The 26,321-nt window shown below is 40.0% G+C and overlaps 1 protein-coding gene across 1 annotated transcript in view; it reads right to left on the minus strand.

Moving 5' to 3' along the window:
- Positions 1-26,321, minus strand: part of cux2b (cut-like homeobox 2b) — a 107,593-nt gene that overhangs the window by 4,464 nt on the left and 76,808 nt on the right. The window contains 17 exon segments of the mRNA XM_042489033.1: positions 525-830; positions 1,444-1,609; positions 5,709-6,547; positions 6,707-6,808; positions 9,075-9,207; positions 9,210-9,425; positions 9,427-9,707; positions 10,998-11,099; positions 11,359-11,405; positions 11,494-11,552; positions 11,675-11,866; positions 14,142-14,228; positions 14,922-14,970; positions 19,917-19,983; positions 22,138-22,217; positions 23,298-23,457; positions 23,724-23,864. Of these exon segments, the coding sequence (XP_042344967.1) occupies positions 525-830; positions 1,444-1,609; positions 5,709-6,547; positions 6,707-6,808; positions 9,075-9,207; positions 9,210-9,425; positions 9,427-9,707; positions 10,998-11,099; positions 11,359-11,405; positions 11,494-11,552; positions 11,675-11,866; positions 14,142-14,228; positions 14,922-14,970; positions 19,917-19,983; positions 22,138-22,217; positions 23,298-23,457; positions 23,724-23,864 (3,027 nt within the window).

Raw genomic sequence — 26,321 nt, forward strand, 5'->3', positions numbered from 1 at the left:
TTGGCATTTTGCAGATAACATGTATCCGCATATTATTTTAATGATCGCTGATAAAATTAATTAATTAAAAAGTGCAAAGCAAGTGTCAGCATGGGTGGAACTTATACTTTGTAAAACCTCAGGGAGCTATTTTTATGTATTTAAACATTTAAATTTTTACTTGACTTTATAAAAAGAGGGCTGCTGGGAACTTGCTGTATATGATGTTGAAGGGTTCAGTTTTGATTAAACATTTTCTAAAGGCATTTAAACAACATTTTGTGTTGGAGATTGTTATATTCCAAATTCTGAACATTGACAGAAAGATTTTCATTTTTATTGTAAATGCGTATCAGTTCTTCAGAGCTTTACAAAAAGACCGTGAGTGGGTGCCACCCCGTAAGCAGCAGGCATCTGGGAGATACAGAGCAGAAAAACAGATATGGTGGGACAAAATGCCAAATAAAAGTAAATGTGAGGTTGATTTTTACTTTCACTTTTGTTGGCGACACTTTGAACTTTATAAATTCACACTTTGAACCCACCGAGGTTGTTGTCTGTTAGCACCTCCTTGACCTTCTTGGTGATGGCGTAGGTGTCCAGCTCTGAAGACATGGCCACCAGCTCCTGGATACCCAGTGGGTTTGTGGGCTGATTTAGGGCCATGAGGCTGGGAGTTGACTTCCCTCCCTCTGGGTGGGGGGGCAGCCCCAGGCCCAGACTTTCAGGCTGCTGGTTCTCCTTGCTGCTCTCCAGGGAGAGGCTGACAGGCTCAACTAGCGGGCTTGGGTGGCTCTCTGCCGGGCTGGGAGGAGGGGAGGGCGAGGACTGAGCCGTTACTGGGCTTTTATCTGGTGGATGGAGAAACCACAAAAAAACAGTTAACTTATATGTCAAATGTAGACAATGCAGAAGTCCCTCTGTATGTACGTTGAAATAACTGCAACAATTTTGCATTTCCAAATTTTGCATCTTTACATTTGATATTTTGGTATTGCAGGTATTCAGAGTTCAGAGCTTTTATTGTCCCTCAAGGGGAAATTTGATCTGCAGTTGGTGGTACAGAACAATTTCAAAATATGATAAACAGGCACATAGGACATCAAAGCAGCACACAAACAAACTTGCTAAAAAGCAATCCCCGATCAACAGTAAAAGTGAAAGCAAAAGTAACAATGACAGTCATCTAAAAGTGTCAATAAAATATAGAAATGTCAATAAAAGGAGTGATCACAGTCATTTCCAATCATTAAAAGAATGAAAGTGCCCCCAAAGCAGTGGACTTTAGAACTGTGCAGGCTGATTTTGATGATTGCACATGGAACAAAATAAAATTTATACCTACTTGTTCTTGCTCTTTGGAGCCTGTATCAGCGTCTCTGTGTGTGTGTGTGTGTGTGTGTGTGTGTGTGTGCGTGCGTGCGTGCGTGTGTGTGTGTGCGTGTGTGTAAACTGCAGTCTCACCCAGAGTGTGGCTGTGGTTCGGGGGCTGGCTGAGGCTCTGGCCGAGCTGGTCCAGTAGCCACAGCTGCATCCGGATGAAGGGCTCCCTGCCTTTCTGGGTCAGCTTGCTCCAGGGTTTGGGCCGAGACAGCATGTCGCTCACGCTGCCCTGAGAAAGCCCCAGCACCTGGGCCACACAGTACAGGTTAATATACATATATATATATTTAACCTACACCTTTTTTCTGTTACACTGCTAACAACACATGTATAAGTGATGATTGATTTTCTATATTATTATTACAAAAGAAAGAAAGAAATTTGCTCTTATCATATACACATACATATACACTTAAATCAAACAACCACTAGGGGGAGGCAATACACCAGAAATATTTCTGTGAAGTTTCTTCAAATAGGTCATTTAAGTTAGCAAAAAAAATCCATGGTGAAGCAGAGCGCTGCTCGTTAAAACAGATATATTGTGATTTGTATCATCATGAATTAATTCAATGACAAACATTTTTAACGAGTAATGTTGTATTTTTCGATTTCATGAAATCAATCAGCCGTAAAAATTGGTTTATGTAAAATGTCTGCACTGTTTTGAACCTCAGCGGAACTTAGTTTGAGAGTATTTTACAGTCAAATCATCAGTTAAGTTTTCACAAACATGAATACGTCTCACGCAAAGGCCCAAGCTGCAGAATGAAGGCTTGATCCCATGATGCCATGGAAATGTCAAATCTGTAACATGAAACTTAAATGTGTTTTCACACATTTACACACAGTGAAAGAATAAGAAAGGCATCTAGGAGAACACCTGGAGGGATTTTCTGAAAATAAAGCAATTTTATTTTATTTTTCATTATATTTTGATTTTCTGGGGCTGAACGAATAAAACGGAACACCTGCACACAACATGCAGTAGCTCATTTCAGGAAAGATGCTAATAACATGCAGCGCTGTGAATGCCTTCTGTTGGTGCATATTTGCCACAGTGTGTGAATCAGAATTTTTAGATAAACTAACATTTGCCTTGATCCAGACCTTGGGATACGCCCACTCCATCAAGTTGACTGATGAAAACGGAGTGCAGCAAGTTAAAAATTCTGTTTAAGATGAGGCACATAATATCATTTGATTCAAGTAAAACATTTTACAACTATGCTTTCAGGGCCACCTAATGTTAGGGTATAACACAAAGGTGTAAAAGTGTAAAAGTGCAAATACTGAAAGCAGCGAGTCCTTAGCTCTGATTCCCAGCTGTCTGCCACATGTCATTCCCCTACTTTTTTCCCAAATTTCCTATCTCTTTCTGCTATCAGGAGCAAATAAAGGTATGAACGTGGTTCTCACAGCTCAAGGCTAGGTAGATCAGACTTTTTAATACCACTCGGATTTAGGTTAAAGACCAATTTTCTATTAACCGAAATTGAAGGACAATTTAATATTACCCAAATTTTTTGTCCATTGAAAACTTTAGATTATCTATGTCAAATGTTTAAAAAAAAAAAAAAGCAACATTTTAGAGTGAAACACAAGGAAGACGATAAAAATATTACATTGTCATAAATGTATCTATTTGGTTAACCAACAGAGGTGGGAAAAATCTGGCTTTTCTGGACAGTTTTCTTGGTGCGTTTGTGTTTTTCTCTCTGCTTGTGAGATTCCACTGCTTGGATTCCCATCATGACAAGGAGAGGTTTTAATTAAATTATTTAAGGAAAAAATTATTATTAGAAATTATTTTGAGATTTCTCTATGCAACATAAAAAAACACTATTCATAAAATCTTACTTCCCATGTCAGGGCATTTTTAAAATTTTTGACAGATTAAGTCAATTTAAAAAATAATCTTAAAAAAAACCAATTTCATTCATTTAAGGGACAAGCTTATCTAAAACTGATATCACCTATTTAAATGCTAAATCAACTGTATTTGATTGGTAGCTAGATTCAGATGACTGAACATAGCTGAATACCTATAATGAACCATTAAAGTCCACTAATCATCACACAACTTCTCCGAGACCACTATGCCACAAAGGGAATATCAGAAGAGATGAGTTGTTGAAATTTATCAGGTGTGTTAAGGTGAAACTTGTGGCCAGCCTTCCAAACAAGGACGTGGTGACAACTCATCCAGGAACCAATAAAAGATCACAGCAGAGCATCCAAAGAATGCAGATGTCTCAGCTAAAGACATGGTATACAATAGGAGAGATGAGAAAATAGCATTCCAGGGAGAGCAGCAAAGTGGAGACCATTTCTTTTTCACATTTGCAGAAGTGCCCCTGAAGGCTTTTAGCATAACGGCCCTGAAGAGTCGTAAAAAGTGGAACTTTTTAGACAGTGCAAGTTGAAGTACACCTGGTGTGAAGAAAATACAGCATTTCAGACTCATGACAATGTCCTACTGGGCGAGAATAGCTATGCAGAGCTGTACCTGAAGCGACTGTGACATGATCATCAATGTGATATTATTGGACTTGCTATTAATAAGTGGAGCATGAACTGTGCTCGGTGCCAAAATCTCATGCCACATGAGCCACACCTCAAAAAGAGATGAGAGATGCTGAGATGCTGAAAAACCAAAGTTTCAATTTGGACTGGTCTTTTTAACGTCGTCATGTGACCTCAATGGGAATGCAGTACCTGGACTCAAGCATTTCAGACTTGTCTTTTAGCATGAAGACCCGGTCAAAATCCCTCCCTAGCAAAGTAATATTTTATTATAAAATGTGATGGGCTGCAGTTATTGCTGCTAAAATTGGGCCGCCTATTATTATACTTAAAAGGGGCCAAGGAGGTAAGTTCTGTCTCACAAATACCCCTTTTCTACACTCAAGGGCTGGCTTGGCTTGGTTTGGTTTGGTTTGGTTTGGTTTGGTTTGGTGTGCACATCAGCTCAGTGCAGAGGGGATTTGCATACAGTCTGCACCCCATGTAGGACCTGTCCTTATCAGGGGACATAGCTCAAAGCCAACCTGTGGCCTTTTGCTGCATGTCAGCCCCATTCTCCCTTAACCAAAAAGGCAGAAAGCCCTAAAAAGTAATGTAAAAAAATATTTCATCATTTGGGGTGACCTCGAGCTCATTTGGATGAGTGTGTGACACATGTGGTTAGGGTTACATTCCAACCCTTTGCTACATGTCATCAACCCTCCCCCTCAGGCATTTCCTTTCTATCTGAAACTGTCCTGTCGATATAAGCAAAAAAGGGCAAAAAATAATTTTTAAGGGAGGGGGGAGGGGAATTACTTTTTCACATGGACGATTTCATTGTTTATTCTTCCGTGGATAAACAAAATGTTTTTTTTGGTGTTTAGTCAGTTTACCTTAGTCAATATTAAATGTGGTGTGAAGATCTGAAAAACATTCAGTGTGACAAATATGCAATACACAGCAAAATCACAGCTCTGTTATCTGTGGCCTCCATTCACTGTCTGTGGAGCCGCTCTCGTTTCTGAAAACTTGATCACGGTGCATATTACGACAGACAAGGGGGAAAGCATTTAAAGCAATACTGAGTTTATGACTCAAGTTTTTCTTTAACCCTTTGAAGCCTGAGCAAATTGGCTCATTATTTTTAAAAAACATGGGAGGAAGGCAAAGAGCAATGAAAGAAGAAACTTATGAAGAATTAATTAAAGGTATTAGAAAATTACTCAAAAATTAGAAAGAAAAGCTAAAAAAGCATACAAAGAAATGCCCTGGAAAATGTGCTTAAAATGTATGGTAATTTATAATAATTTGGTCAAATAATTTTAATATGTAATTATTATAATTTTTCCTATCTTATTTTCCCCCTACACATTATCCCTAGGTTTTTAAAAATAATTTTTCAAATCAACATTTTTTTTGCAATTGCTGGTACACTTTTGTGGTACATTGTTTTTGAAAGAAATCATACCAATTTGCTCTGGGGTCAAAGGTTTAATTATTGTGAAAGGCGTCCAAAAGCAGCACAAGAAAAGTGATGTCGCTCCAAGTTTCGAAGGGTTAAAAATCTGATATCCTGAAATACTGATACCCTTTATCTAGAGTTACAATCATTGTTATGACTATGCAAATATGTTTAACTTAATATTTAGTTTAATATACCAAAATGTATAGTGTGTCTTAGTTCTGGTATCTCCAACATTTATTGGAGTAATATTCTATTATATTCTACTAATATTCTACTCTATTCTCTATTAGCCGGCTGCTTGTACTGCCGCATGCATAACAATTTTTTTATTGTTTGTTTTTTATTAATAAGATGAATAAGAGCAAAATCTGACCTTTTCCCCAAAGATCCTCTGACAGATGCCGTTCTTCGCCAGCTTCTCCTTCACCTGCCTGGTCAGCTCGATGGTGTCCACCTCTCGGTACATGTACATCTCATACTGCTCTGGAGTCAGCGGCGGCACGGTGGGCTTGAGGGCGCGGGGGATGTATGCTGGGTAGTAGGAGAGCCTCCCTGGACCGGGGCCGGGAGACTCTCCACTTACCGACGTGTCTGACTCCACTTTCACCTCCACCGGCCGGCCCAACCCCAGCTCGTCCTCAGCGGCGGAGGCCTCCTCGCTGTTGGGGAGCCCCTCGCCGTTCTCCAGACGGGGCCAGGGCCGAGACAAGGCGGAGGGCCCGGAGGAGGAAGAAGACAAGGAGGGGGAGACAGAGTTGAAGGGCAGAGAGCTACCTCCGCCGCTAAGCACCATTGACCCCCGCTCCTGAGACCAGTGCTGGTCGAAGTAGGTGCCCGCTTCACCGATCTCTGATTTCACCTTGCGGATGATGTTCTGGACGAAGGCGGCCGGGGAGAGGACGCTGAGAGGCGTCTGTGGGCTGCTGATGGGGTTGGCCATGCAGACTGAGACGCAGCCTCCCTCCTCCTGTTTGATGGAGATGGGTAAAGGCAGACCCCTGGAGCGCTCCGGGGGCCCCAGACGCTCTACCTGAGCTCCTGAGCTGGCGCTCGGGGCCCTCCCGCACACCTCCATCTCCATCAGTGCTTGCTGCTGGGCCTCCATCTCCCTCCTGGCCTGATCGAGGATGCTCTTGATGGTTTCGTCAGAGCTGCTGCCCGCCCCGTTACTGCTCCTGCCTGATGAGCTGTTCAGAGACGACTTGCCATCGCCTAAAAAAGAAAGACCTGCACTCTGACACTAATGCATTCTCAAATCACCTTTCCAATTTAGATTTCATAGTAAAAACTGTAAACATCATTGTAAATTTACAAAAAAATCAATCAATGTGTCTTTCAACTATGACTTATGACTCGCAGCTTCATCCTCACCTCCCCTCTGGGACTGGATCTCCTTCTTGGCCTGCTCCAGGATATTCCTAATGGCGTCGTCTGACCCAGTTTCAGGAGTTCGGATGCGTGGAGTGATGCTCCCTGCCACAGAGGGTAACAGAAAGAGATAGAGAGAGAGGAGAGAGGAGGGGGGTGAGTGGGATGGTTGATCAGAGAGCAGTTCCAAGGCTTTGCTTTTGACTGGTAGATCAATGGCTGCCTTTGAGCGCGTGCTGTCTGAGGTTGCAGTATACGGGAAGCTCAACTTTCAAAAGCTGTGAATCTAGGGAGAAAACAAAGTTTAAAAGTAACACTACAAACATGGCAGAGGAAGCCGAGATGAAGTCAAGGATGAGGTCCAAGTAGATTAGAGGGTTTAAACGTACACAGGTCCACAAGCTTAGCCACCAAAACAAGATGGCATAAGTGCATCAGCTCGAGAAACTTGTTGGTACACTGTAGCTTCAAACCCTCACAAATTCCTTTAAAAACTCCCAGAATGACTTTTTTTAATAACCTAGTTCTTATTTTGGTAGCTTTGGCCGATTATAGAGACACCTGTTTAACCATGTTATCTAAACTCTCTATTTGAAGACAAAAGTGTAAAAGTTAATTATCACTGGTTTATGCGGGAGTATTTGCTGGCTCAACTTTAACTTGCTCCACTTAAAGCATCAGGCCGGCATATTGTGCTGTGTATTTGTTCTGACCCGCCGAGAGACTGCAAATGCCAATTAGCTCTAAGCTATAATATGGTACGGTGCATCAAATGGTAACATTTATGTTTAAAATAAAATAAATAAATAAATAAACAAACTATTCGACATGTTTCTTATTGTCAACGAATGCCAAACAAGGACAATACCATATTTATTTGTAGGGGACTATTTTCAGCTGTGGATTAATGCATATTTGTTGTTTTATTTTCAGCAGCATCAGAGTGCATGTGCGTGGGATTGCCTTAAAATAAACTTCATGTAAATGAAGGAACATAGTGCAACATTGTGGCTCACTGATGTGTTTTTGGACAACAATGGAGCAAAGGGGGATAAGATAAAGATAAATACATGCAATACTTGTTAGTAGTTAAATAAATTCAGTGTTGGTCTAATCATGGATTTGTTGACAATAAGAATTATAAAGAATATAACTTGACGCACCCAAACCTTTAAAAGTCACTGTAAACACACGCAGGTGAACATTCATGACATTTTAGACAGTTCATTCACTTGTGTTTCATACTTGTTTCTAAGACAATAGTTTAGAATACATGGTTAAAGCTACAATGGGTAACTTTTTATGACAAAAAGTATTTAAGTAAGTGTCCCTATATCCTAACAGTAGAACATGAGGCAGATAATATCTATTAAAAAATTGTGCTTCTCTGCCTCCTCATAGTGCTGTTAATGGCATTTGCAAGAATCATGAAAACAACCAATCAGAGCAGAAGAGTCAAGATTGCATCAAACTGTGGAATTCTTTACTGAATGATTTAAAGTGTAAAAATTTTTTTTTAGTTTAAGGAGATGTATTAAGACTAAATAAATTAGAAATAATTAGACTATATGAAGCTATCAGGTAAAATTTGTCCTCTTAGTGAAGGTGATTTATGGTGCTATGGTGTATAGCTCAATGTTGTTTGTTAAGTAACAGTATTTGACAGACCATTTATTTCTTTTGTTTATATAATTAATAATTTATAATAATATATAGATTTTTTTATAATTTTAGAAAGGAGGAGGTAAAATAAGATTTTTTTCTTTTCCCTGCTCCTTTTCAGCTTTGAAATGTGTATTAGAGTGGTTTTGAATCTATATCTGATTGTTGAGCATCTACATGATCAGAACAAATTGGAAATTTAGAAACATATTTTTATTATACTGTTTAGCTGTAAAATGAGAAACTTGGTCCGGCTAGTGTTTTCTTTTGGCTTAACTGACGGCTTGGTCACAAACTTTTTTTACTTTACAGCTTAACAGTACACTGAAATATGTTTCTGAAAACATCTGAGATGAAAAATAGGCAATGCAGTAACAAAATCTTGATTCATGCTTGATCAGCACTGCCTTGTTTTGACAGTTTAACTGCAGTTCAAGAGCTGTGGTTAACATGATTGACAGCTACTCTCTAGATTTTCTTAAGGCTAAAATCAGAGCGGGTCTCAGCATTCTTTCAGACTATTTGAATAACACTTTGCTCAGTTTATCGTGTGACTTTTGACCATTGACACCTAAATTAAACTGTCCACCCCAGCTTTTAAGGCTCATCTTAACTGTCATGTTACAAATACATATAGTGTTATTAATTCCCAACTGAGCTTGCACACTTTTCTAAAACTTTGTGTCATGTCGCTGTGTTTTCCACTCACCTCTCTGGCGGACCTGGATGGTCCTAAGTGCGAGGATGTTCTGTTCATCAGAGAGGAACTGCTTCATCTTAATGAAAGGTTCTTTGCCTTTCACAGTCAGCTTCCTCCAGGGTTTGGGTCTTGCCAGGATCTCTCACTGACCGAGCCCTGGGAGAGGCCCAGCACATAGTGGCCAAACACACGCTGGCCAATGTTATGCTTCAGCAGCTGCTCCTTCACCTGGAAGGCGATCTCTGCCGTGTCCAGTTGGTCCTCGTCTCCTGCAGTTGAGCTGCCGCTTTCCGACTGGTCGCTTGGCAGGCCGGCGTCGACGCTGCCCGCCCCCACGGGCCCTTGGGTGGCTGACATGAGGGGCGACTTTGGCTGCATAGAGGGCGGTGGGAAAAGCCATGAGGCCTTCCTTTTTAAAGTGTGGCGAGAGGAGCTGCTTGTGAAGGATATGGTCTCCTGACAGTCTGTCACCAGAGCAAGGCGACACGGAAAATGGACGGGGTAGATCATGGCTGGAGGAGGAGCCGTCAAGGGTGGGGGGGCCGGGACTGGGGGAGGCACGGCCATCCACATGAGAGGAGGACGAGTGGGAGCCAGGCGGCCTGCCAGTCTCTCTTCCTGCATCCTCTGACTGGTCATCATCTGGTGACAGAAAACACGCACACACAGACTGAGCTCATATATAACACATCACCCATTCTTGAGAACTGAGACAAATCATGTACTACCAAATTAAAAACACGCCCATTTAGTTTCTGGGGTGAAAGATTATTTTTAAAGGATTTCTATGCATAAAACTGATTTATTAAATATTTTGATCTGCTTTAATATTTTTTAATTTCTCAACTTACCTAGTGCCTAAAAATGCCCTTGTCCCAGAAAATAATTTAAAAAGTCACAATTAAAACTGTGTTAAAAGCCTTAAAAATTGAAAACTTACAGTACATACTGATAACATCAGTGTAAAAATGTACTGCTATAATAAGTCATGTTTGATTTTGAAATATATTTTGTGAAAATGTTTGCCCTTTAAAGATATGTTCCAGATTTTTGTCAACTTCGTCAGATTTCTCCAAAAACATTAATTAATTCAGCATAAAAGAGTAAACTATTTTCTAAGGTCTCCTGTCTCGTTTTTTGATTTTCAAAAAAAGGAGGGAATGCTGCTCATGTACTGGTAAGTTTTCTATTTTCTGATAAACTCATTACATGATATTGCTTCCAAGTATGTCTCAACCAAAACAGGTCGATATGGTGGTCCTTCTAAACCAAAGCAAATAAATTATGGTTTTAAAATGAGCATTTTAACTACCATTTAAAGAACTTTAAGCATCTCTAAAAAAATAAAAAGGCTAATCACTAGGACTGCTGGGAAATTAATAAATATATAATTTATCTGCCTTTTTGTCAACTCTGGCAGAGCTCACCTCAAACATCCAACTTATGCTATTTAAGAAAAAAATTACATCAAGGGTTAGTTGGCCAAGTACGAAGTTTAACAGTCAAGACTTTGACCTTTTAAAATATATTTTTCCAGCCTAAGAGAAGAATAAAAATCAAAAAACCCCAAAATAAGATTTTATCCCAATTCTCTAGAATGACTGACATGCTAATTAGCACGAATGTAATCAAACCGACTAATTGTTATCCAGCTGATAACAGACATTTAATTAATTATTTCAGTTGCTTTCTAGCCTTGCAATCCCAGAATACATCTTGCAGGCTCAGTTTATGCAGAAGAGATTTAATTCTGAAAAACATTGACTTTAAAATTGATTGAGCTTGACCAATGAGCACCACACAATCTGTGAATTATGGGGAGTTTTTAGACAATGACATGACTCGCTTCTTCTTGTTAAGAATCTTGCAGGTATCTATTAAAATCTCACTTTCATAGACAAAAAAAAGAAATGTGAAAGAGATTTATTTTACCAGTGCTGTGCAAAATTCGGGCCTTATCCACCAGGTATTTGTGAGATGGAAGAAAGGCCTCTTTATCCAGCAGAAGAGCCTCTGCAGCCTTGGCAGAATCCTATGCACACACACGCACACACGAGTTGTTAATTTTCGATTAATCAATTGCAGTGGCTGTAGATATCCTGATAATTGATGACAATCAGTGAAGCATTCAAAGGCACTTGTGTAGTTTTTCTTTCCTGACACAGGAGAACATTAAGAAGAAACCAAAGAACCACTTTGGTGAGAGAAAGAAAAACTGCTGCATCAACACACGCTGATGGTGCAGGGGATATATATATATATATATATATATATTATATAAATATATTCTCCTGGGACGAGCTGCCATTTGCTGAAGCCAGCTTCATTACCTTTAGGATGCTATGGACAGAAACAAACATGAAGAGAAAGTTAATTTTATAAGTAATTATGAATGACGTGCACATTCAGTCTACTCTAAAATGATCACCTGAGTTCAGTTTTAATCTCTTCATAGTCCATCTGGGATTGCAGTTTAGCTTCTAATCTCTGAAATGGAAAAAGAGAAGCAGCATGTTATTTCATTTGAATAAGTTTCTCATCAGAGCCGCAGAGGACTGAGGAGGTGTTTGCGATGTTCTGTCACGTCTCAGTGTGTCGCAGACGCTCACCTCGATAGCTTCTGTCTTATAGGCTAGCTGCCGTTCCAGCTCTAGGATCTGATTGGCCGAGGTCTCTTGAACTTCCTGTAGCGTGAACTGCAGCCGCTGAATGTTTTCAAGGAGACGGAGGATTTCGCGGTCTTTAGCCAGCAGGGCAGCCTCCAGCTGGGAGGGCAACACCTCGCCCTTTTCATTCTTCTCCTGACAGGGTGAGAAGCAGAAGTGACAAAGGTTGTGAGGGTGAGGAGAGGGAGGTGATAAAAGGAGTGAGGAGGAGAAAAGGTGAGAGGCCAGCCGGTGAATCACAACCTCTGCCGTGCTGATATGATGCAGACAGCTAGAGAGTGAGAGAATTTGACTTCAGGTAACCGTTAATACTGCATTTTAATATTTCTAAGTAATTGTATCGTTGTTTTGTACGATACAATTGTATTGTATACTAATGTAGTAGACGCATCATATCTATGCCAATTAAAAGCCATTTTGTATTATGTATGTCATCATGCATCATGTATGATTTTGTGGTCTGATGTACAGAACCAATCTGTCAGAATGTAGGTGTGTGAGACTTAATTTGGTAATTTTAAAGATGACACATACATGATTTTGTTTTGAGACATTGAGCTATGTTTGACAGATGATGAGTATCTTTTTGTCATTGTTTTGATAAAGACAGAAACACAGTAATTAAAATACTGGAGTGGACCAGGTGCTGTCAAATTTGAAAATATAATATCAAAGAGTTAGCCAATATGGTTCAGTTTGTTAAAATTATAACTGCTATGTTGAGGATGTTATTCAGACTTTGTTCATTTATGTGTTTTTTTTCTTCTTGTGATGTATTCGTCCTGCACTGGACAATGGGTGATGCTATACCTTTTTTGCACATGTGCAACTATGTCTATATAGGTCATTGAGGGGACATTTTGGAAGAAACTCTAAGTCTCAGTCTAAGAATAAATCTGGATTTTCAACTGGCTGATTAAAAAAAATGCACCACCCACAGCAACTTTAACTTCAAAAGAACATCTAAGGTTACAACAGGTTAGTTCTGGAGAGTGAACTACATAGATACCAAAGCAATGACAACTTAACATCCTAGTTCCCCAAAAACCCACAGCCATGCCAGCTGTGAAAGAAGTATTCACATCATTTACATATGTCAAAGTATAATTTACTACAATAAAAAAACTCTATAGAAATCCTGCATTCAGATTCGTACATAAAAGTATTAAGTATGAATCTGTGTTAGTATTATATTATATTATATTATACTTTTATTATGTCAGTAATGCATTAACATATAAGCAGAATTTTAATGCTGGTTGTCAGGCAGTTAATTTAACTTCAAAAATGTTCAGATGTTTTGTATGTTAAATTTAAAGCTACAGTTGGTAACTTTTACTGAATTAATGTTTTGTTATATTTGCTCAAAATATCACTATATCCTGATTCCTGTCAGTGGTACATGAGACAGAAAAACTGAACTGGTTCTAATGGCATTCCCTTGAATCACTGTTCTTTTACTGCAGTCAAACTGTCAAACTAGGCGGTGCTGATCAAATATGAATCAAGATTCTGTTACTGCATTGCCTGTTTCTCATCTAGAATGTTTTCAGAAACATATTTTAGTGTACTGTTTAGTTGTTAAATGAGAAAGTTTGTGACCCAGCCCCCATGCTGAAAACAGTTGAGTTAACATAACGCATTGCCCACCAGCCAGGCGGACAAACAGTGCACTAAAATATGTGTGTGAATCATCTGGGGTGAGAATTAGGCAATGCAGTAACAGAATTTTAAGTCAGATTTGATCACCCCTGTGAAAATATTCTGATACAAGGAAAAGTCCTTCATCAAAATGGTGCTTAAGTAAAATTAAGTAAGTAAAAGAACCAAATGAAGAAAAAAAAAACAAAAATAAAAATGAAAATAACATACCATTAAATGCAAAATTATTCAAAAAGAGAAAAAAGGGCATTAAAAAACTCATCACTCAAAGAAAAAAATAGAAAAATATTTAAATGTTTAATAAAATAGTTAGCAATAAATTTACTGTAAATCTACTAATTGATTCATCAAGTAATTGTTGCAGCTGTACTTATATAAACTGTAATTGTAATTTAATTTATGACAAAAAAACATTGTATTTTATAAACTCTTATGTTTATGATTAGTAAAATAACTAAATTATTCAGATAAATGTGGTGAAGTGAAAAGTACAATAATTCCATCTGGAATGTGGTGGAGTAACAGTAGCTTGAAAAGAAAATACTCAAATAAAGTAAAAGTGCCTCCGATTTATACTTAAGTACAGTACTTGAGTAAATGCAATTAGTCACATTCAACCACTGTATGAAAGTAATCAAGTGAGTATCTCATAATAGTACTTAAGTGCAGTAGTTGAGTAAATATACTGCACATTCCACCACTGCCCAGATGTGGCCAAAAATCAAATAACATGTCACGTGGTTCTTACCCTGCTGGTGCCCTCTGCTGGATGGCAGTTTCCTGTGGCTAACTGCTCCTTTAGCCTCTCCACTTCCCTCTGGGCCTTTTCCGCTCTCTGCGCACACACACACACACGGTATCACAGCCTTACAGTTTCCGTACACCAGCCGCATCAATTGGCTAATGAGATGATCAAGGTGAGCGCATATACATAAATCAAAGGAGGCGCCCTTGCTCTGAAATTTTAGAGCCGCGTGAAAGCCTGAGCAGAGGCCCGCGCGCGCAGACGAGTGCAGCCACCGGTTTATTCTGCTGAGGGGGCTGTTTAGTCAGCCCACTTTATTCCCCAAACTGTTTACCTGCTCTGTCACACCCGGCCTGCTAATTAATGATTCATTTTGAGAACATTTATCTAGGAGCTGCTGGCAGAGAGCAGCAGAGTGAGAAAAAGAGCATGAGAGGGAGAAGAAAGGAGCAGAAGAAAAGAGGTATCACCACGATACGTAGGAAGCAATCAAGGCAGTGAGATAACTAAGAACCCCGGCGTTTGGCGCTCCGGCATCAATCGCGCGCGGCAGTCTGCTGTTCTCTGCTGAGTGGAGCCGTGCTGCCATAGCGCCCAGCGACGGGGGCTCAGGTTTACACTCGCTAATCACACACTCAGGGGAGAGGAGGTGGAAGTGGGAGGAAGAGGGGGGTGGGCACAGGACGGAGGGCGTCTAATTAAAGCCAAGGCTTGATTACAGGAGTGATTACCTTAACGAAGGAGCATCTCAATCAGAGAAGCGCAGAGGCAGACTGTACTCACCTGGTTCGCTTTCTCGAGATTCGCCATGATGGCGTTGACCTCCTCTGCCCTGGAACACACACACACACACACACACAGACAGAGACAGAGACAGACAGAGAAGCAGAGGATTACTGTGGAGACACTCTCACTCTCAGAGCAAACACGTTAAAAACAACCAGCTCAACTGTTGTTGTTACACATTTTGTTAGTCAGATAATCCTTTATTCAAAGTAAAGAGTGGCAAACACAGTTAACTTCTGGAGAGGTTCAAGTTTTACAAGTAAATGGCTTTTTTATTTGTTATATGCATGTCATATGCATTTCAGGAATTTAAAAATAAAGAGTTTTAAACTGTGACCTTATAATTATTTATTATGTATTTGACTGTGTATTGCAGTGTACGGGATGGACTTGTGGAATGGTATGAAGATGATTTTTGGCAGGTATATGGATGAGGAAAGGTAGTGTTAGGGATGTTTCAAGTTATTTAGTAACATTGGGATGTAAATAATCCTGGGATAGGTATTTATTTATTAAATTTGGTGGGAAAGTAAACTGGGGTTGGTTGTTTGTACACTTTTTGTAAATACATTTGGGAATAATATATGAGTTAAAAGTGAGAAAGGGCTCGGAATATATAAGTTTTACACCTATCTACTCATTTTCAGACACTGCACTTTTGTTTGTTTATAAAATCTTTTAATTTTAAGTTCAAAATAAAGTCATTCATTCATTTTTTCCAAGCAAAAACAAATATTTTTGAAAAAAGGCAAAGGTATAATACTGTGTTGTACTTTTGGATTGTGTAAGATGTATACACTCATTAAATAAAATGCTCTGGATTTATTTTGGGAGTTGCAGTTGTACTGCACTGTAAAGTTTTTGCTTCAGTGCCTCTGTTAACAATAACTAAGCGAGCTGGGTGTCTACAGCGCAGCACTGCTCATCCCTTAAACAGCAAATTATGTCTGATGGTAAAACAACAGCAACAAAGACCATCAATGAGGAGGTGTGCCTTCAGAGAGCCAGCTTTTTCAGTGAGAGCAGCTCACACAGGAACAGTCTACCAGCACTTAGCAGGAGGTTTGACACATATCATTCATTTAAAATGACCTCAAAATAACCAAAAATCATGGCTAAAAGGCCATAAAATGTGTGCCAATACTCTGTAAATTATCTCAAACTTGTATTGTGCGTTGTTTTTTTGTTTTACTCACTGTTTTCCCTGTTTTGACGTACTTTGTGCTCTCAGTTCTGTGATATTCCTGTTTTAATGTGTTGAATGTGTTTTTGTGTTGTTGTTGTCATCACACCTGCCCAGGGACTAAAGTTTAAAAATAGCAAAGCTGGCTAAACTGGCACACTTACAGAAATGTTTGTTAATGTGCACTGTCCCTGTAATCTTTAACTGTCTAAATACAAAAGTTAGTCCGATAACTTCAGAGCAGCTACCCCCTCCCTTGTAACAGCGATATTTAAAATCAACATTTATGTTTAATATAATCCCCAACTCATGAGTAAAACATTCAAGTAAAGCTGTAATCAGATTGATTCATGATATTTAAAAGAACCATAACTAAGCTGTCTCACAGCTCATGGCAAGTGTTTGATGATAAAGCAATCTGCTGTGAGAGCAGGATTTTAACATCTGGAGCACGACATTTCAGCCACAATCACAGATATCATGTTATCAGATGTTTTGTCAAAAAGGACATTTTTGTTGAACTCTTTGCCTGGTAGGCCTTCTCAGACATATACACTAGTGAGGAGGTGTTTTTACTATTTTGACCACCTCGTTTATATCAGTGAGGGCAGACTAAATATTAGGAAAACAAAGTGCAGTTAAACAGCAACAAAAACTGCAGCCTAAAAAGTTGGCATACAGTTGAATCAGCACCTCCTTAGTGTATACAAAAACTTGACACTGAAATCTTGATGAATATTTTAATGGGACTGTTGTGTTTGCCTGCATTAGTGTACAGTAGGCGTGGCTAATAAAGTGGTTGCTGAGTGTATCACTGCCCATCAGCTGAGGCTCCTGGGAGAGGGATCCCTCCTCAGCTTCTCCTCCTGAGGTTCCTACCATTTTTTTCCAGTTCAAGAGGGTTTTTTTGGAAAGATTTTCCTTATCCACTGCGAGGGTCCAAGGACAGAGGGATGCTGTAAGGCCCTCTGAGGCAAACTGTTATATTGGGCTTTATAAATAAAACTGAATTGACTTACAGCCAGGGTTTTAGAGATAATGAGGTCATGTGTCAAACTTCCCACAGTGTAACCACAACAACAGAGGAAATATTTCACTGGCCACCAATTTTATTATTTCATTTAACTGTTCAGTTATACTACACTGGGAAAATACATGAATATTCTGGTAAAGAAATATTAGTTGTAAAATTGGGTGTTGTTGTTAATAATCACTTTATTGAGTCTAATACATACCATATGCTGCTTGAAAGAAAATCACCAAGTGCATTTTGTGTGTAATGGTTGAGTATAAACCCCTCTGATCCAGAGCTGCAGAGGTATGAGACTTTTTTTTAAAGATTTTTTTTTTTTGGCTTTTTGCCTTTATTGGTGATAGGACAGCTCATGTGTGAAAGGGAGATAGAGAGTGAGAGTGGATGACATGCAGCAAAGGGCAGAGGCCAGAATCAAACCCACGGCTGCTGCGGCGAGGACGCAGCCTCTGTATATGGGGCGCCCGCTCCCCCAACTGAGCTACCGGGCACCCCAGAGGTACAAGACTTAAACTGTATGATAACTGTCTCAGAAAATATTGCCCTGTCTTGGTATTGATTTTTTAAAAGTATTATTTTATAATTTTGTTTTTTATTATTCATTAATCATCCAGCTTAATTCATAAAGATAGTGCCTTTGTAGTCATCCTTAACTCTGGAGTGACCTGCCTGAGGAGATCAGCGCCACAAACTCCGTCTCATCTTTTAAATTACTTTTAATAACTCACTTTTTTAGAACTGCTTTTCAGTGATTTTCCTTATGTTTTATGACATTTTTTACACATCTTATCCTCTTGTACTTACTATGTACCTAGTGACTGGCTTTTAGTTCATTTCCTTTTCCCTTTGTTTTGATATGTGCTTTGTTTTTAATGTAAAGCACTTTTTAACTGTGTTTTGAAAGGTGTTATAAATATATAAATAAAGTTACAATGACCCCTAAAGAATGAAAAAAAAGTTTTTTTTAGTTAAACAAACATTTTATTACTATAACTGAAACTTGAAACCATTTTTAGAAATAAAAGTATGTGTAAAAAGTCTCCCTTTTGAAAATCACTAAAATAAAGGCAAGATTCTTGGTCCAGCTGCTTTTTTTTTTTCAATTTCGCAGATGAGCAAAAAATACACTGTATGATAACAATCAATACCACAAGGATACCTTATGAACCGCCTTAATCCCAGATAGTTTGACGCAGTACTGATGACATGACCTCTGAGCTCTCAGTCATAGCTGTGGCTCTGCATGAAAGCTGTGAACACACTAATGTATTATTCGATTCCTCACAACTCTTCTGAGGTTGGACTCTGACTCGCCTCCATACATCTAACAATCAGAGTAGTCTAATTTAAACAGAAGCTCAGCAGGATTATTCATGAGGTTTGTTTGAAGTTCAACAGTTTCATTTTGCACGCATGGGACCTGATTTTCAAAAGGTAGATAGGGATGAATTAACGAGGATGCTGTGATTGATTTAAATATGCACATAGGTTTCTCAAGTTTCGGGACACGGCAGTCCTTTTATACCAAAGGAAAAATTTGTTCAAAGAAAACATTAGACTTTTTTTTTAATCCACATTAGAGAAACTACATTTAGCCGAGCCTCCGTTCTCTCATGTTTGCACTGAACTGCTCCTATTGTCTCACATCAGGCTGCATAATTAGCTCAAATATTAGTGTTCTAACGTGTCATGAGTAAAAATAAAAGACAATACTATTTCCAAAATGAGCTGTGGAATCAAAGCTGTTCTTAGCACTAATGCTCATCGGTGCTGTGTGGCGTAGGTTTCAGAGGGTCTCGGTCGTGCCCCGGTCCTATCAATAAGGCCGGGATAGATGGCGCCCTGCTGACAGCAAACACTAACAGGTGTCAGCTCCACGTTTAATGAACTTGTGCAGTACGGAAAATGTTTTGTATTGATTACCTGCTCAGCTGCTCAAGCCGAAGCAGACAAATAGTCTTTCTTATCAACATTGAGGAAACAGTCAGTGAGAGTAATAGAGGCCGGCCCGCTGTTCAGAGGTTTCAGGTCAGCGAGGGATAACTGCAGCTGGAGCCCCGGGGTCAGTGGTGCTACCGTCGGCCCAGAGGAATGTGACCGCGACAACACACACACTGTATGACAAACCATATAACAGAGATGCTCTTTCAAACTGCAGCTGCGCGCAAAAAGGTAAACCCAAACTGAAAATGTGTCCAATCCAACAAAATGGATGGCAGTGGGTCTAGAAACATCAGTTCAATTGCGCCATGGATTAAGCCTGGGAGAAAATCCATTAGCAGCGGCTGACTGTGCTCTGGAGCACAACCCAAACAAAGGAGTGTTTACTTTGAATGTCTATCGACATCCTTCATACAAGCTCAGATTCATTTCAGGCGTGCGGTGGATACATTGCGCTCAAAGACCAGGACAAGGTAGAGTGTTTTCTGAAGCAATCTTTAAATGGAGCAATTCTTCTTGAGGGCTGTCATGGCCCAGCTGCCAGTGAAGGCAAACACAGACCTCTCTCATCGACCTGCATTAGTGGCTGAGTCACTCTCCGCCTTTACAATGGCATTCCTCAGCTCTGCACTGGACATGAGTTTATGTAGGCAAAATAAAGAAGAGCGGCCTCGAGGCTTGAGATGCTACGCTGAGGCGCAGTGGGGGAGGGAGGCGGCAGAGATGGCAGTGTGTACCTACCATTACTTGAGGGAGAGGAGGAAGATGTCAAAAAGTTTGTGAGAAATAGGTGGTGATGCAAACACAAATTGCAAAATCAGAGGCGGACTCTTACTTGTTTGTCATCTCCTGGTTGTATTTACACCGCAGGTCCAGCAGCTCTGTCTGTGCAGTGTTCAAGGCTGGTGAGAGGAAAACAGGGAAGTGAGACATTTATTCAAAACAAAGTGAACTTTGACCTTAAAGCTGCATTACTGAATTTATTTGCCAATTTTTGGTTACATTAAACAAAAAGTTTGGGTTTTTTAAAGTGGTGTTATAGAGAGTGGTTAAGAGCCAACAGGGAAGCTAAGCAATGTACTGCTGTAGAGGGGGTCAGCAACAAAACGTATTTTAGCCACCTGAAAAAGATCCATCCTTAAACAGCCCAAGTGTACGCTATATTGAGAGCGTTTTTGTCACTTTCCAACAGGGAAGCCGTTAACGGCTTTGGATCCCAATCTATGCTCTCGTCAAAGCCGCCAGACTCCATGGACAAAAACAGTAACTTTATTTTGGAGAAACGGAGCTGCTAGTCTACTGTTGCTTCAAACGTTAGTGATATTGTGTGACTTTGGTGAATCAGAAATAATACTTTTAAAATGCCAGAGTCACACAATAAAGCAGCTTTTCCATCAAAGGCTACAGAGTGAAGTCTGCATCTCGTTTTTCATCCACAGAACGGGGCTGCACAAAAAGGAGCAGGCTGCAGTGAGAGTCTCTCTATGGGATGTTTATAAATAGCAGGCTTGTGCACTGACTCCTTGTCAGGCAAGAGCAGGGGTTTATTCTGCCCGAGCACACCTAACAAAGCTCCGACAGTCCGACACATTTATTTTTCTTAAAGTGAGGATTAGATTGCACCTCAAAAGTTGCCAGCAGTCAGCCCTTAGTTTAGCTGCTGCTAGAGGCTGCATGTTATAGTTATAGTTCACTAATGTATGAAAAGCTTGTCACTGTATGAATAGCAGTTAAAGCAGCCACAGCTCAACACCGAGCACCTTTTAGTACCAGATCTGTCTACTAGGTACCCCAACAGAGGGGTGACCAAAAATGGGAACAGTTCCATAGGTACTAAAGGTACCATCCACAACTTTTCGCAAAGGAAATGCCAAAAACATGCATATCAAACTGATCTGAACCTTACCGACCTGTTGTTGGAAACGCCCCTTAACACAAACAAAGTGATCGAGGCAGTGAGAGACCAGCAGCTCCTGTGTTCAGAGATGTTAAATCTGTTTTTCTCAATTGAGTTTGTCTCAGAAGAGAGGGATATAATGGATTCAGTTTCCCATTAGAAAGCGATGTCTGACAGCACGGTGACAATTTTTTAAAATAAAGCATACACTTAAACTGGTATTGGCTTTTTTAGGTGGCTAAAATTTGTTCTTTTTGTTGCTGGCCCCCATCCACGGAGGTATATTGCTCAACTTCCATGTTGGACTCCAACCTGCTTCTCCAAACTGGAGCTGCTGACTGACATCTGCTGTATGTGATATACTGTCTATGGATATATACCTCGTACAGCCACACTTCAAAAATTCCAAACTTTCCCTTTAATATCTTTTCAAAATAAAGGCCATTTTAAATTCAAACATAACCAATGTGCAGACATTAATCCTTGAAACCTGAATTAACCTTTGAAACCTGAGAAAATTGGTTTAATTTCTATCCAAAAAAATGCAGAAAGCAACTTGGCATAAAATGTCCTGCAAATTGCAAAAATGATTACAAGGTGAGAAGAAAATTATCTGATTTACCTAAAAAAAAAAAAGAGGGACTTATCAGAAAATTATTTTAAAAAGAATCTAGAGGGAAAAAAGCCCAGAAAATTTTATTAAAATTATTGTAGTGATATATTTAAAATTAGGTTACAGAAAAAATAAGGATATTTAATATTATTATTTGTATTTATCATTATTATTTTATTATGGCATTATTATTTTCTGTTTCCTGTGTTTTGTTTTTTTTATGCTAATTTTGAATTTTTTATGACTTTTTACCAAAGCTTGCTAATGTTTGGGTCATTTCTCATTAAACTGCTCTTGAAAGAAATCATGCCAATTTGCTCAGATTTCAAAGGCTTAATAGTCATTGAATCATTTGAAGATTATGGTAACTGTTACTGTTATGGTGAAAATCAAATTTTATTTTAAAATGTTAGTTTTAACTTGCAGCTGTGTCAACAAAGCAGCAGCAGGGTGTCTGTGTTTCAGCAGCTGGCACCACACAGTACCTAAACACCTACTGACATTAAATGTGACAGTACAGTACATGTCAGTGTTTAAACCACTTACATGAATGCAGAACCTTGATCTTCTCCTCGGCCTCCGATAGTCTGTCAGCCACACCAACACTGGCGCTCTCCTCCTCCTCCCTGGAAGAAAAAACAGTCAGTTCCTTCACTACACCATGACCACACATAGCTGCAATATGCAAATTAAAGCCATACAACATAAAAAAAGGATTCATACCACCCTTCCACCTCCAGAAACAGCACGTTTGACAAGTTTAAAAGTGAACTCAACTTAAAATTGAAAGAAGCAGATATATTTACATTTTACTGTTGGAGCCTTATTTGATTTGGCTGTGGTTTCTTTTTTTTCTTTTCTTTTTTTATAACGTTTCACTGCTGCCGTTGTTGCAGGTGTCACACTATAACCCAGATGGTCTTCAGGACAACTTTAATGGGGGCATTTAGGTTTTACTGTACAGGGTGACAGACAGAAGATAAATTACCCTCTAATCTAATCCTACGTCATTAAAAATTGAATATTGTTGCCTGAAAGAGCACTAAAACGGAGTGAGAACATCTCTGCATAGGGAAAAGGTCTAAAATATTTAAGGTTAATCCTTGACGATCTTTGAATTTCTTTTACATCATACCAGAAATAATGACTTCAGTAAATGACAGTGGTCTGTGCTATAGGAACCGGATGACACAGGCATATAAAGCTGCAGTTGGTAACTTTAAAGTAAGTTTAAACTAAAAAGTAAGTTTTTGTTATCCACACAGCAGTACAGATGGTTTGTGGGGAAAAAAACGTTCTTCATCTCTTTCTCTTAGTGCTCCTAGTGGCATTTGTTAGAATCCACTGCAGCTGAATGAAAACAACCAATCAGAGCCGAGGAGTCTGAAACGCAGCTGTCAATTACTTCTCATGAATCAAACTAGGCAGCACTGATCAAATATGAATAAAGACTCTGTTACTGCATTGCAAATTTCTCGGCTCACATATTTTAGTATACTGTTTAGCTGTAAAATGAGAAACTTTGCTCTGGCTGGTGCAGTCGCTTGACTGTTTTCACCATGGCGGCAGGGTCACAAACTTTCATCTTACAGCTAAGCAGTGTAACAAAATATGTTTCTGGAGCATTTTAATTTCGTAAATAAAAATCTAATGCACATCTATAATGGCTGTCAGTCAGAGGGAGGGAGTGGTTCACTGTTTCTCACCCTCGGTCCTCAGCTCCATCCTGGTGGTTCTGCTGTGGGGAGCCTGGGGCCCCGGGAGCCGGTGTGCTGTTGGGCGTCATCAGGGAGGCTGGAGAGCTGGATTCTGGAGCCTCTTCTGTCGCTGCTGCCCCTGAGACTGCTGGGCCGTCCCCCGAGGGCTCTGTGTGTGCAAGAAAAAGGCTGGGGTGAGTTCTCAAACATGTGCAATATGACAGGTAATTTAAAATAGTCATCTTCAGGTGAGCAATTTTCACATCTCTCCAGGTATTTTTTTTGGTTGAATTTACAGCCTTCCTAACACCTGGTGCATTTAAATAATCTTCTCAGTACTTTCAGACCTGTACAGTAGCAGCCACTGTTATGCAGCATTTTAAAAAATTAAATTCATGTGGGACTGCTCCCTGATGTAGATGGTTTTAGCCTAACCTGTCTTTTCAAGGCACTCCAGGTGTTTCTTCCAGTGCCCACTGATCTCCCGCACCAGGGCCTCGCTGTCTGGGGCCGAACTGTGAAGCTGCTGCAGCCTTTCCTCCAGGGTGTGTGAGGCCTCCAGCACAGGTGCCGGATCTATGGAAAAAGACACAAACAAATCTCTGTAGAAACAGCTCGTATGATTCACATGATATCCATACACTCCTACTTTTCAAAAAAAGCAAAATAGCTGTTTTACTGTGCGCACCGCCTGTAAAGCACTTTACAGAGCTTTCTGCATCGCAGTTTCAACACAGACACACTATTCCACTGAGACTTGTTTCCAAAGAGTGACTCTAAGACTTTCCCCACTCAGGCGCCTTTGAAAATTTTCACAGGCTGGACCTAATGACACAAGTGCTGTTGCGACCCTTCACATGTACAGAAATCAACTCTAATGAGTCTTCGCACGTGCTGATGAATGGCAGAGAAGACAAAAAGATTGCCATGAATATGTGACGGAGTCTTAAGTCCCAAGTATACACCTAGGCAAAGTGTAGAAAAAGTCTGCTCCTGAAAAGGGGGAAAAAAAAAAAAGCGGGATTCTTTAGCACAACAGAGAAGCTGTTTTGCAATGCATGCGCGGCAGCACCGGGCCCATGGGGCCAACTAGGAGGCTGTTTCTCAGCTAACAAGTCTCCTCTGTATCATTTGATCATTTAAATTATTATGCCAGGAATTCTCAGGAGGCAGCTCGGCACTCCACATCACAGGGCTGTTTTTAATCTTCCCCTTCCCTTTCTTCCCCTCCCGAAAAGTTCAACAGCTCAGAGAGAGAGAGCTGCTCCTGTTGTGTACCTGCCTGCCGAACACCAAAGGAGGTGACTTCTAGTGCCAAAGCACAGAGAGGGAAGCTCAGGGGAGCTCCTTGACAAGGGGGGAGGCAAGATGTAGAGCCACGCGCACACACACACACACACACACACTCTCTCGCTCTCTCTCTCTCTCTCACACACACACACACCGCAGCCCTTCAAAACTCTAAAAGAGGAGGAAAATCGCTGCTTTGCTGCACAAACTTTTCTCCCACAGCTTTCATCCACTCATCTTAGACTTCTGTGTGGAACCCAATTGGATCCCTTCTTCAGTATGGGCACTGACTGAAGTGACTTTTCATAAGAAGTTGGAGCCACAGACGTTTAAACTTTGCCAGATGCCACAGAGAGAATGCAAACTCGGAGCCGGCAGGCCACGAAAATAAATGCTCATCAGAGAGCCAAAACTTCTGCAATGTGCAATTTGTTGAAATCCTGGCCTCGCATTGCAGCTCGCCATATCTGCATTTTCATCAGACAAACATTTTGGGCCATTTAATTGATCGAGCTATTTTTTCCCAGGACCGTTTACAGTCAAACATTGTCTGCATTCATTGTTACACCAGCTGTGGAGATATTGCATCAGTCACAAGGGACATCACTATTAAGAGCAGAGCTCTTCTAAGACAAACAGGATGACTTAAAGCACTGCTATTCCATCGACCCACTGTCACAGAAATCACTTTATCAGCCTCTTTCCCATATATCCTTTCAACTTTTAATGATCAAAGGACAGAGATTATAGTAAGGGATCTCTCACACATGGACAAGCCAGGATTATCAATCAGTGGCAGGGGAGTAAAGTAAAGTCAAATTTAAAGTGAAGGGATATAACTTAAGTCTGTATACAAAATTAACCCCCGTCAAAGTAGAGCAGCAGGGATACTCTCTAAGGGCCCGGGATCTACAGTTACTGAAGGAGAGTCCAGAAAGACTGCTGATAACTTTGGAAAATAGACCTGCTAATTGATGTAGCTAATAAGAAGCGCAGGAGCTTCTTTTTAAGAGCAGCTCTGACGCTAAATCCACTAAATAAACCCCACAACGGAGGAGGAATTCAGCATGACCCCAAGCGCTCACTTTCCTGTTAATCAAGAAACATAACTCAGCTGACGAGGCATTATGTACATCAGGTGAGTCACATCACTCTCACGGCAAAATAAACGGATCAATTTTTAATTCATGACTTATCTTAATTATAGATGATTGGATGTCTGCTCTGAGGTCATGATAACTGATCGGGCAACAGCAGCTCATTTAAACTAATAAATCACGGGACACTTAATACATCATTTTCTCTGGTGAACGCGGGGCCGGCTCTGGAGGAGTCACTGCCACTGAGGAGAGTGGGACAGCATACAGTAGACAGGTTCAATAATGTCATTGTGGAAACATGAACATATTTGTTCACTCACAATGAGTCAACATTATGATTTGTTACAATTTAAGTCATAATTTTGTAGCTTTGACCATCATTTCCATCACTGTACTCATGGGAGCAGGGCCGTAGCAATGGAGTCAATGTTGAGGGGGCCAAATCTGCAAAGTGTCATCCTTGGACAAACTACAGTACACCATTACACTGAAACAGGTTGTAATAATAATGGAAATTTTTCAAGATCATTTATAATTGTGATTACATTTGCCAATGATTATTGTAAATGGCAGTGCATGGTTGTCTGTTGTAGCATCACATTTCTTTTCTGTTTTTAATCACTATTAGGGGAATAAGCATATT

The sequence above is a fragment of the Plectropomus leopardus genome, chromosome 6 (assembly GCF_008729295.1).
Source record: "Plectropomus leopardus isolate mb chromosome 6, YSFRI_Pleo_2.0, whole genome shotgun sequence".
In the NCBI taxonomy this organism is placed as follows: domain Eukaryota; kingdom Metazoa; phylum Chordata; class Actinopteri; order Perciformes; family Serranidae; genus Plectropomus; species Plectropomus leopardus.